This window comes from Acanthochromis polyacanthus, chromosome 5, assembly GCF_021347895.1.
Source record: "Acanthochromis polyacanthus isolate Apoly-LR-REF ecotype Palm Island chromosome 5, KAUST_Apoly_ChrSc, whole genome shotgun sequence".
NCBI lineage: Eukaryota > Metazoa > Chordata > Actinopteri > Pomacentridae > Acanthochromis > Acanthochromis polyacanthus.
The window spans coordinates 21,015,852-21,028,418 of record NC_067117.1 but is presented as its reverse complement, the minus strand read 5'-3'; the positions used below and the strand labels follow the sequence as shown (position 1 = coordinate 21,028,418).

The 12,567-nt window shown below is 40.3% G+C and overlaps 1 protein-coding gene across 26 annotated transcripts in view; it reads right to left on the bottom strand.

Moving 5' to 3' along the window:
• cast (calpastatin) overlaps nt 1-12,298 on the bottom strand; it is a 36,926-nt gene extending 24,628 nt beyond the window's left edge. For 4 of the 26 annotated variants that reach the window (XM_051948392.1, XM_051948391.1, XM_051948389.1 and 1 more), the window contains exons 1-2: nt 11,152-11,435; nt 10,399-10,488 (exon numbers count right to left, since the gene is read on the bottom strand). In XM_051948392.1, coding sequence (XP_051804352.1) covers nt 10,399-10,488; nt 11,152-11,181 — 120 coding nt within the window. In that variant the 5' untranslated portion in view covers nt 11,182-11,435. Of the gene's footprint in view, nt 1-6,106; nt 6,288-10,398; nt 10,489-11,151; nt 11,436-11,994 lie in introns of those variants that run through there. The other 22 variants (XM_051948367.1, XM_051948368.1, XM_051948377.1 and 19 more) reach the window with 14 other exon arrangements.
• Nucleotides 12,299-12,567: the final 269 nt, after the last annotated feature.

The following is a 12,567-nucleotide window of genomic DNA, read 5'->3' as shown; positions in this document are numbered from 1 at the left end:
GTCAGTGTGGGGGAGTGTGTGCATCTGTCTGAGTGAAAACATGCTTATACTGGATCCAAATGCTTTACTTGGTAACCCCTGGTGACACTTATCTGTATTGACAACTAGTGGCTGCAGCAGAAACACCCAGTCACAGGGATCAGCCAATCAGAGCTGTGAAGCTGGGAACTGGAGGTTTCTAACCCCAAACTTTGCTTCTGTTTCTGGGAGTTCACAGGCAATGTTAGTATGGGGCAGACTGGTGTCAGATTTCTTAAAATAACCCTCTGGGAGAGAATGATGTTGCGTACTTTAACTGGCAAGAGATCACAGTAAAACCAATAGGAAATATGCAGAAAAGTACAAATGGTGGACAAGAGTTTTGCCAAAAAGTTCAGTAGGTTATAAGAGAGAGTTTGAATCACACCTAGTCTTATAACGAACCGTAGCTACCAAAAAGAATACGTGCTTTCAAATCTTGCTAGTGGTAAAATAGCTTTTTTTTCTTGAACTAACTGCAGAAACAATTACGAGCAACTTGGAAAACTTGATGAACCAGATGAAACTCAGTGACAAGGATTAAACCTGTGCTGATTTCTAGATGATGTCCATGATAACTAATCAAATAACTGCTGGCAATGAGTTAACTCCAAGCATGACAGCTCTGTAGAGGTTTTCGGCTTCTTTTAGCCCACAGTTTTACCTTTACTATATGGTTAAGTCCTAAATCTCTCACCAACAGTTTTCATAACAGCAGCAAGCAACAAGTTACTGCACACAAGCTTTAAAAAACACTATACTCAGTAAAAAAGTACTGTATGTTTTAGTGTCAGTGTTCACACCAGCCATGGTTCCAGTTGTTTTCACATAAAAAAAAGCTCTGATAACTCACTGTACAGTCGATGCTCTTCACCAAATAAGGAGCAAAGTTGGCCTCTAGCAACAAAGAGCTTCAGCAGATAAACATCAGGTTCCCACAAACAGGACTTCCAAATCAATGCTGCTGTTGCTTCTAGGAAACTGTAAACTAGCACAATAGCCACGATAATATTAACAACAATATGCCAGCTTGTTGTAGAGGTCATGAGGACAAAACCAGAATGGATCATTTGTGGCAGGAAATACCTTAAATACAAAGATTCCAGTGGATGATAATTTTCAGAAACCTCAGATCCCGTTTCAGACTCAGTTCCACATTATGAACAGCTGAGGGCTGTTTGCCTCTGCTGTAATTAGGCTCACCTGTGCATCGTAAAGGGCCCATATGGTGAAAATCCATGTTTTGTATGGACTAAAAACTTATAGGTGTAAAATAAAAGCTGTGAGAATATGAAGAAGCTCACTTCTCAACTAGATTTCCTCCTAGCGTTTCAAGCCAGTAAGAACTTTAACCGTTTTCTAAGCAGAAATTGAAGAATCAGTAATCATCACATTAAAAATCTGCACTAGCTTCTGAGGTGATCCATTCAGAAAGAGCAGCAGCCTTACAGTCCACCAGGTTTGTAGGGCTTCATCTGCTAACTTTAAAACATCTCAGTCACAAGCATAACACACAAAATATTCTGCTGTTGGCTGAAGGAGTGAACACAAGCGTCTTGATGCACTCCAAGCATCTGAAAAAAGAACCCTGTGGATTACTTTCAATGTTGAAGACAATATCCTCACATAATAGAGAAATCCTTAGTGTTAATGTCTCTAATGTGGCTAACATTTCCATTAGCTTGATCATATGTTCAGAATTGAGAGACATTTTGAGACATTTTGAGATGGTGGAAACCAATTTGAAACCAGTAAACAATGCCTGGGAGTACTGTAATTTCGTGCTGCCTGTTGTTTAATTCTGTGTTTACGTCAGTTTACTTCTGTCTTGCTCCGATATGCTGACAAACATTGCATGTCAATACAGTTGAATTTCCAGTTAAGCTTTCTTCATTTGCACATATTTCTGTTTCTGTTGCCACACAGCAGAACAAGTATGATATAGCGAGTAAAACAAAGCTCATCATGACTAAATGTCAACCTGCCGTCACTTCAGAGGCGTTTCCAAGCTTCTGTTCTGCTTCGCTAAGCCGCTGTGCTGTGAATTTGTCAATATTTCCATGTAAAATGATTACTCAGAGAGAGGGTTAGAAGCAGTAGAAAGCCCTGGTCTCACACGCTCATTCACATCTGAGTCAGCTACCACATGGTCAAGTGTTTTGCTCTGTTGTCAATCACAGACAGAGAAAGTCTTCTTCCTGAAGGGGGCGTGGACAGCAGCAGCTCAGATGCATTTAAAGCTACAGACACTAAAACTGTCCAACAGGGGTCAAACCAGCAGTTATGAAGTTATTGTGTAATGAAACACCTTTGCAATATTTTACATGCAAAATCAAAAGAAAATTTTGAAAATGTTGCTGTAAAGGACACACTATGGGACCCTTAATGGTATGACATCTCATGAGTCTATCCATCTAACCTACAGTACGGTGAGTTCTGGCACTGGCAAAAATGCGTGTAAGTCTGAAATATGAGAGTTGGCATTCAATTAAAATCCCCATAATCACATTAGACACATGATTGTAGAGCAATGACCCTGACAGGGGCAAACAGAAATAGAGGCCACTGTGAACTCCTCTCTGCTGGTTCCATCAATTGCATCACTGCCTCCCACACTGACAGTCAACTATAGCTGTCCTTTGCTCTGCTGCATGTCCACGTACCGTTTCTAAATTTAGCACTGCATTTTTTAGCCTGGTTTGTTAACCCACGCTTCATCTCGGACATTAAAAAGCTCTGCCCACCTACAGCATCTACTGCCAGTATATGCTAGCTATGTCTTACATTCAGACAACCTCAAACTGTTGGCCACATAACAGAACAAAGTACACAAAGGACAAAAAGATCCACACATAGTTGGGACTTGTCACGAGTTTGAAAATAATAATCATCAATAATCACACGCTTGCTAACATATCATCACCAGTCTTGGATTTCCACTTTCATGTGTTTATGAGGAGCAATCCTGAGAATATCAATCATGTTACCATTTCCAGTAAGCATGAGGCTGCTGGGTCTTCATTACTTCTCTTTACTCGCTAGGAAAAACATCATGTGGCTACAAGCATAAGCTTTTCCTCAAGCATGGCAGATGTAAACAGACAGCAGAACGAATGCACAAAAAGAGTTTGGTGCAGCACATGACTTCCTCAGGTGAGCTTAAAGGCCTGGAATCTGTCCCAGAGTTGCTTTTATATAACTGACACGGCAAAAGCCTGTGAGCAATGTTTGGATCGACAGTCAAACTGAAGCCAAACTGACGCTGAAGTGAGAAATCTGACAGTGCAAGTCCAAGAGTGCTGGGAGATGACACACAGCCTACCGACGGGATAAACAGCAGCGTTCAATAACACTTAACAGGAAATGGAAGGATAATATTTATCTGCGCAGCAGAAATGTCGGTGTATTTATGGTCACATGTACACAATGTGCTCTTCCAGGCTCACATATACACAAACAGCCTGAAGGTTTAGTACTGTGGTCTGCATGCTGAAGCATCTCATCAATAATACTGATTCTCTGTGCTTTCGGCTTTTAAAAACATTTGATTTCCAATTTTACATATTTTCCCATAAGTGGCTTCAGATAGCAGGCAGAGGTAAAACAGCTGTTTATGACATTTAAACTTCTGCTTCCACATATTGTCTGACCTCATGTCAATAAACTACACATGACACAGGCGCTTTTTTAAACACACAGCTGGACTGTCTGGATTTATATCAGAGAGAAATTCAAGTTTTGATTCGTCATTTCCTGACAGTCTGTGCTTGCCTGGTATCAGACTGATCTGAGTCAAAACACTATGAGTCAGCAGAGTCAAAATTGGTGGAGACTGTGGATTACATGTATTCTAGTCCCACACTGTGCTTTACAAGAGAAATAAACAGTGTAAACTTGTTTATGCACAGTGCTTAGGTAAGATTTTGAGATAAATACTGTTCTTTTTATACCACTACACTGATTTGAAAGACACTTACCACTTATTTTAAATAAATCTTGTGATTACTCAACAGCTGCAGCAATAAAATGTCATTTAAGCCAATTATATAAATATTATTTTAAATTACTGATAACATATTCTAATCAAAGATCCCTGTGAGGACGTCTAGTAGCTTTATGAGTCGTTCTCTCTGAGTTGGTCTTGGTTTTGTTTATCGCAAGCACATGCATGAAGATACAGATGACACATATCACTGCATATCAAAAATTATTTTGAGCAGAGAGGAACATATTCAACACATTTGCTAAACCTGTGGGAGAAACACTATGTACGTAGATGCATATGAATGTAATGTAACATAACTTTTGTTTATTAAGCCTTCAATAAGCATGATTTTCAGTTACAGCAAAAACGATTCAGATACTGAACACTAACCTGACAAATATTTGGTTTCTTTTTTTGCTCACTTTTTGGTCTCCACCAACTCTTGAGGGAAATATCTGTTTCTGTAGCAGTTCCTTTATGTTCACCAGTTAATCTCCAGCTTTTTTTTTCTGCTTGCTGTTTGTTGCTGAGCAGGAAATGTGCGGTGGGTTATTATAGCTTTTTCCTGAAAAATACAGCTGCCCCCTGTAGCCAGGAACAATACTGTGAGAGCGAACCAGAACAGTAGAGTAGTGGGCCGGACAGGTAAACAAAGAGGGCCGAGCTACAGATTAAAGTGTCTGTTTATTGCAAGTTTGTCACTGTTGTAGCATCATTGTTTTAGTATGACAAAACAATAAAGATTATAGCCACTAGATGAAGATTTTGAATGTTAAAAAAAGCTACTTTCCATTATTTTGACTTCTACTTCAGCAAACAAATGACTGTTCCTGCTAGGTTTCTGATAATACTGTGATAAACAATGTCAACTACAACACCACTGCTGTGTTGAAATAGCTCTCAATTGTATCTCTGTATGCAAATATATGTGCCAAATATCACGAACAATTCAAACAGCATCCACTCAGGACTTAATGGGTGTGTTTATTCAAGAGCGAGGAAGTGCACTTAACATTTGTTTTCATCATTTTGTCACTTCAAGACTTTGTGGTAACTGTCCAGCATGTGTAAGAAAGATATATTTTCCCAGTAGCCATTTCCCATCAGTCCACTGATAATAGTTCCCGACGGCTGGGAGCTTCAGGGGGAGGCCGACTGCTGCGACCCAGAGCTGGGAAAACTTAGCCCAAAACACAATACAAATCCTCCCACCCAAATATCTGAAGGCTTTCTGTGTGCAGACCTCCTCCTCCTTGTCTGTTAACCTTTCACATATTGAGTGAGTCAGAGCAAATGACCACAGTCCTGATAACAAAGTCATGACATCAGGACAGGCGCTGCAGACCTGTCACAGATCACCACGCAATCACATTCCCTGGCTGACATGGGAAAATGTAACAAGAGATAATGGCTCAGAAGCTGCAGGATGTGACCTACAGCACATGCGATTTTAAGTTATGTAAAAAAGAAGAACAGATCATTAAGTTTACTGCAGATACACCCTTTTAGATTGCTTCATCTGTTGCTGTGGAATATCACAGGGCAGTCCTGTTTGGGGTGTGGAAGAGAAAAATCCAACTCTTCCTGTATAAAATCCCATAAAAAAGATAAATGTGTCTTATTGTGCAAATAAAATTAGGTTGGTCTCAGCACAAAAACGCACACCGACACCCTTCGGAACAACCCTTACTAGTTCTATCAGTTCTCCCTGTGGATTTAAACTTATAGCAACTCGTAGCAAACACTGCAGGCCTTGTTGCAGCCTTGGTTTAATATCTCACCACAGAAAACACACACTGGACTCGCAGAGGCTGACCGGAGCCTCACACATTCCAGCAGATAGAAGGGGAGAGGGAGGTCTGACTTGGACTGGAGCCAAGACAGTTTTCCTCCCCTAGAAGCCCTTTTGTCAAGCATGCAGCACAAATGAGACTAGCAGGACTACTAAAAAAAAAACTACTGTAAATGTACTATTCTATTTGCAGGCTATTCTCGCAAAACAAAACACACGTGGAAATTTTTGGATTTGTTACTCGGCACATACCATGGCACCAGCACACACATACACACACACACACAGACATTAACACAATTTGCACACACCTGCTCCTCCACGGCCACGTCCTGCAGGGCCGGGGCGTCCCGCGGGCCTCGGATCCAGCTCAGTATCTGGCCCATGTTGGCTGAATGTGCCTCTGAGAGTGTGTGTATATGTGTGTTTGCCTGTCAGCCTCTGCCCTGTCTGTCGGCTTGCAGCATGTTTCCAGCAGGCGGGGAAGGGACCGGGAGAGAGAGAGAGAAAGGGGGAGGGCGGAGGGACTGAAGGGGGAGGCGTGGTCAGGGACTAGAGAAGGGTAAGGATCAGATGTGGAAGTCACAGGAGGCCGAGTCGTAACTCTCTGGGCTATAAAGGGAAGTGAGCTGACCATGGACTGACACCCACTTGATTGGGGGGGGGGGCACATCTGAGCTGATTCCCAAAGACACCGATATGGCTTCAACGCACACCAGGGCACACACGCATAAAAATACGTGCGTGTGGACGGATGTGTAAAATCGTATTTACAGGACACATAAAACACCACTGGGTTTATCTGAGGTAATATCTGAGCTACTTATCAACGGGGACACACCTACAATTGTGATAACATAACACTGAGCACACACAGCATGGACACAGACACACACAAATGTACACACAGCTTGTGCGACTACCTCGGCCGCCTAATTACCTATGAGAATAAAGGGAAGGGCCTGACTTTATAACTGTGTCAACAATCTTCCAAGATAAACAAAACGCAGCTGAAAACCAATCCTATTCTCTATTGCATTAATATAAGCTCTTCAAGATAATAACAGGAAGTGATATTGATTAAAGCCTTGTTATTTCTGTTGGAGGAGTCAAAGAAAACCTCCCCAGCAGGAAATGTGCAATTCTGTGCACCAGAGGAGTTTGTGCAACGATGAACAAAATGCATTTAACACACAGAAATGTAGGGAGTGTTTCCATGAGCGCATGACTAATAGGTTTCCAGAAGCTTATGGGTGTTGGCTCCAGTGACGTCTGTGCAGCACCTTTTTATCAACAGATGTTTTACTTTAAACAACATATCCAACTAAGTCCAATAGTGGGACAAAGGGGAAAGTTTCTGCAGCATAAAACAGCCATAAAAATAGAGTCGAGTTTATGAAAAAGCCATTGTTTTGCTTTCATGTGGTTTAAAGATACTGAGAGTGCAAAGTACAATCCCTGCCATATCTCTGCACCCCTTTGGGCAGTTCTTGGGTGGGTCCTGAAGACAATACAGCCTTTGAGTGAATCACTGTGATGGAATCAGTGTGACTGCCGAGCCTTACATGTGTTTTAATTGCACACCTCAGCAAATCAGCAACATAACTATGGGACGAACAAATAAACCAGCCTGACATGTAACTCCTGTTTGAATGATCACTAAAGTTAGATGTGCATGGGAAATAAAGGTTTTAGGCACATGTGCTTCTACTGCAACCTGAAATGTAAACTGCAAAGTACACGCAATAGAATACTTATGATGATGACACTAAAGGTGAGAAACCACTGACTTTGTCTATTTAGCAAGAAAGTTAGTCACAGCAGCGGCACATGGATGCACTTATGGTAACTTAAGGCAAAGACATTATCATCGACATTATTGGAGAATAATCACCCAGAAATCCACAGAAAAAAAGGAATGTCTTCATAAATCTAACATGTGATTTCATACTCTTCTGTCTCTAAGTAGGTCAGTGACAGTTGTTTGTACATGCATGGGTGGTAAATTCTAAACAGGTACTGCTATATGCTAATTTGACAGATTTAAATGTGCTACATTACCAAAATGCAAGCAAATATCGTCTGTAGAAATAAAAATACCCGCCAAGTTTCAGCCCACAGCTAAAATTGATTACATAGCAGCATTACCATTCCTCAAAATGTGTAGGTCTCTGAACAATAATAATATAATAATAACAATGATAATGATATTGATAATACAGGGGAAATGGCTTTGATTTTGTCTCCTTTGAGGGCCACACTGTCAGACTGTAAAGCCTCTACTGTCTTAGCTAATCAGCAGCATGTTCACATAGAAAATGGAATGAAGTCACACAAGTCTGCTTTTTTTGTCCTTTGTTTTCACATCTGTCAGCCTAAAAACGCACAAACAAACCACACAGCAACTGCCGTGTACATGTACTAATGCAAAATGGGAAAGCTAATGCACGCATGCACACACAGGCTTTTCCACATAGCTCACAGCATGTCATACTCCCAATCAGACAGACACACCTTTGGCTGTGTGAAGCTCCAACTGATCGAGCCTGTAAAACTAGCTGGTGCACCATGGGAAATGAGAGGTCTTGTTCTGTAACCACCCAAAGAACTATGTGAACTTTTACCACTTGTGTGCCAGGTGATAGTGCAGCGAATACAGCTTTGTTTTGTCACCTGTAGCTGAAATGATCACGTTGTAAGGAGCAGTGATGTGCTCAACATATTTAATATAGTCAGTGTAAATGAATGAGGACATCCTAGCTGTTGTCATTAACATATTTGTGTAACAGTGTATGGATGGAACTACGCACCGTATATGTAACTGGACTCCCCTGCTAAACATGTGCTCACCTTTATATTTAGACCCATGTTTTACTTCACCCTACGCTCCACCAAAGACATTTACAAACCACCCATCACCACCTCAAACATTTCATCACCCACATCATGTGCAGAACTTCTACATGCTGACCTGCCAGACATTAAAAAAAAATAAAAAATACAACATTGTTACATTATTTCTTAAAGGAAACAAATTTTACAAGTCATTTTAAAGTTCTGGTGACAACAATCTTGATATAACAGCATTTACAGTTTGTAGAAAGCTAAAGATAAATACCAAGCAAAGATAAATGTGATTCCAGGTAAAGCTGTCTTCTAGTTTCTGAAATAAATTTAAGAATCAGAGTGAAGACAAGTTTTCCAGTGAGAATACAGTTTGTTAATAAAGGGCTTGACATGAGTTATCAGTTACTCTAAATTAACTCAATCACATGCATTTTGATATTTTGCTGCATCTAAAAAACAAGATTGTTTGTTAACCACTGGGTTTGAAAGGTATATCTCTACAAAACTGCAAAAACTCATTTATCTGTCAAATAATGTGAAAAAAAATGAAAGGAAAAATCTGATATCCAGCCTTTCAACCGTGCTTTAACTACTTGTCTGTGTCGTGTCATTCAATTGATTAAAGTATCCAAACAGGAGCTAAAAATTATGATATTTCTTAAAATCACTTTAGTCTACATGTCACATATAAAATTTTGCAAAAAATGTTATGTTTGCAATAAATGCAATTTGCAAAAAAACTAACAAAATTGCACTCTTCAGTATAACAATGAAGCAATTAGTTACAGCTGCAAACAAAGTGACATGAGAAAAATTCAGGAACTTTTCTGATAACTGCACTGCAAAATATCCGCATTACCTGTGGATACTTGGAAAAATGTTAGGCAACAACAAACACAGAAATGTAATTCTCTCTTTTTGTTAAAAAAGTAATGTGTTTTTATAGAGGACTTTATATTGCAGTGAAAAATGAGCAGACAGTAAGCAAAAAAATGTATCAGGAGCAAATACAAAATGCTCAGTTTGGCATTGTGAGCGTGAAGTGTGTTGGTTTAGTGCCTTTCCTCTTCAACAAAGTGAGCATAAACACCTCTCTCAGGCTGCAGGTTCACAGACAAGTAGCTCTCATCTGACGAATCCATATTAGTGGACTCGAGCAGGACTGCATTCAGCAGAGGGAGACAAACATCATGTTTCCTTCCCATCGATGCTGCACTTCAGCACAACATGCTCTCAACTACAGTAACAAGTATGCTGCAACCAACATTTCTGACATTATGTGGGTCTATTTTTGGATTCAAAAATTCATGTGACCACCACAGAAATTTGATTTGAAAAAAATCTGTAAAATACTGTGGGAACTATTTATTTCTTAACATAATATTAACTACAGTTGTGCTCATAAGTTCACATACCCTGGCAGAATTTATAAAATGTACTCCATTCTTTAATGAAAACAAGAATGTTCAGAGCAAATACAATTGCATGACAATAAATAGCTTTGTCTAAACACCAGCCCTAAATGAAAGAAAAATGTTTCCATGAACAAACATATCTGCTAAAAAATAAAGCACAATATTTCACAAATTTGGCCAGGGTATGTAAACTTATGAGCACAACTGTAGTTGGTAGAATTGTTTCAAATGCAAACAGAAAATCTCAAGACATTTTTTTTTTTATTGTACCCTGAAAGATTCTACTTGCGTGATGACTCAATACATCAGTGAGGCAGCAGGAGATGAGCAGAAGTCAGTACCTTATCAGTGTAGGACCATGTAGTGGGAGAGTAGATTGAAGACCTGCTACTATGATGGACTTCATGGCTGCAATCAGTTTCTTTTCCGTACTACACACACACACACACACACACACACACACACACACACACACACACACACACACACACACACACACACACACACACACACACACACAAAACACAAACACCAGCTTGTTATTGAAAGTACAAAGGCACTGAGGACTGAATTAGTGTGAGACAATAAATTCAATGGAACTTCTGTACAGGATGCAGTAATTCCAGCCTATTGTGTTGGTGGATTATTCATTCAACTTCTGACAAAAGACGCTGCATGTACAAAATCCTATCAACTTGATACTATTCTTTCTATTTATTTGGATTGATTAACAGTAACAAGATATTAGACACTATAAGTGGGATTAATTGAAAGCTGAAGCTCCTCAGTTTGAACAGTCACACGCCCTTATACATAAATACAGTGTGTGACAAATTATGAGTCCAGCTCGTACATCGATTTGCTTCAATGACAAGATTATCTTATCAAACTTCTAGCCAAGTTTGAAAGGGCATCCAGCAGCACTCTTACGGTTTCAGACTTGCTATGCTGGTTTTCAGGAATAAAAGAATGACTGTAGCGTCTATACAGATGCCAATCTGTACTTAAGAGTTATTACAGTGTATAGCCAGAGGTTAAAACAGAAGACGGAGAGAAAGGAAGGGGGTGAGGTAAAAAGTAGCAGATGTACTCACAACAGTCATCCAGAACTTTGCATACGCCATGAGGGAGCAGGAGTCGAAAACACTGGCGTGGAAAACGGTTCAGCCCTGCACTGGCAAGATCTCCTTTTTTCTCTCACGTTTTCCCAGACAGAGTGCCACTCCCCACACGACTATCATCATCCCACACATACCGTCCGTGCTGTGCAGTCACTGTTCTGACTCGCTGATAAAGACCATATTTCAGCGAGATCTGTGGTTCTTCCGCATAATTCTGAAATAATCAAGTTTAACCAACCACAACCTCGTTCCAATCAGTCGCGCGTACACCCCCCCACACACACACACACACACACGTATTTACAAAGAAGGATTCTTTGTAGGTCTCCTGCTATTGTGACAGTTTCCAGCTGAATAATCAGAGGCGGACATGAAACCGTCGTTACGTACGACCATGGAGAGCTTTTCAGCCACTGCCAACGGCTCACATTGATGGGTGCTGAACTAAATCAAGTCCCTGCAACTCTCTGCAGCAGATTTGAACAAATTAGTTACAAGCTATGAATAAGTCCAGAGAATACTACCAATCATGGAAATATTTGTGAAAACATGCGCCGTCAATTATGCACAGAAGATACGTGGACACACCCATGAAAGTGAATTACAAGTCGTCTAATCCAATCATATTTTCTCGGGCGCTTTGGAAAACTAGTCAAATCTACAACTGCATCTTGCTGAGCATAAAAATCTCATCTTTAAGCGGAATCCCAAGTTGTGCGTAAAAACTGCATCTTTACGCACAGTCTCCAGTTGTGCGATCCGTTTTCTCCTTGTGCCTGTCATGCAATAATAATAATAAAAAGGAACCAAACCTACCTCCTTTGCCTCCTTTGGGGTTTTACGGTGACCATGGCTTTTCTTCTTTTGTGGCATCTTTGAAACACGAACTTTTTAAGCTGCTTTTTGCGCTCTCGGTCTTCCTTCTTTCCGAAATCTGCGAGCTGATCGTCTACTTGAGTTTAATTAAGTTGCTCCTCCCGCTGAGAAAACTTTCGTGTGTGATGATTGATCAGTGGCATGACAGAGAATACTTGAGTGAGATGTGCGTGTATGTGAGTGTCTTTAGGATAGAGCTGCGGCATGTAAAAGCTTGCTCACCATCAAACCTGTGATGCTGACGCTGTAGGTCATTTAAGTGCACATTTGATACACGTTTGATTATGTAAGCAAAATAATGATGGATTGCGAGTGTAAACAACGTCCATATAAGCTGAATCAACAGATTGATTTAGTTCATATTTGGATAAATCCATGTATTTCCGTACTTGAAGCAAACATGCAACACTTTAACTGTCTATTTGTTTTCTGATGGATCCGCCCCACAACTCAGGGAAGAGTTGACTCACTGCTGATATCATCTTTTCGTCTCAGTGAGGTGATTCATTCAAG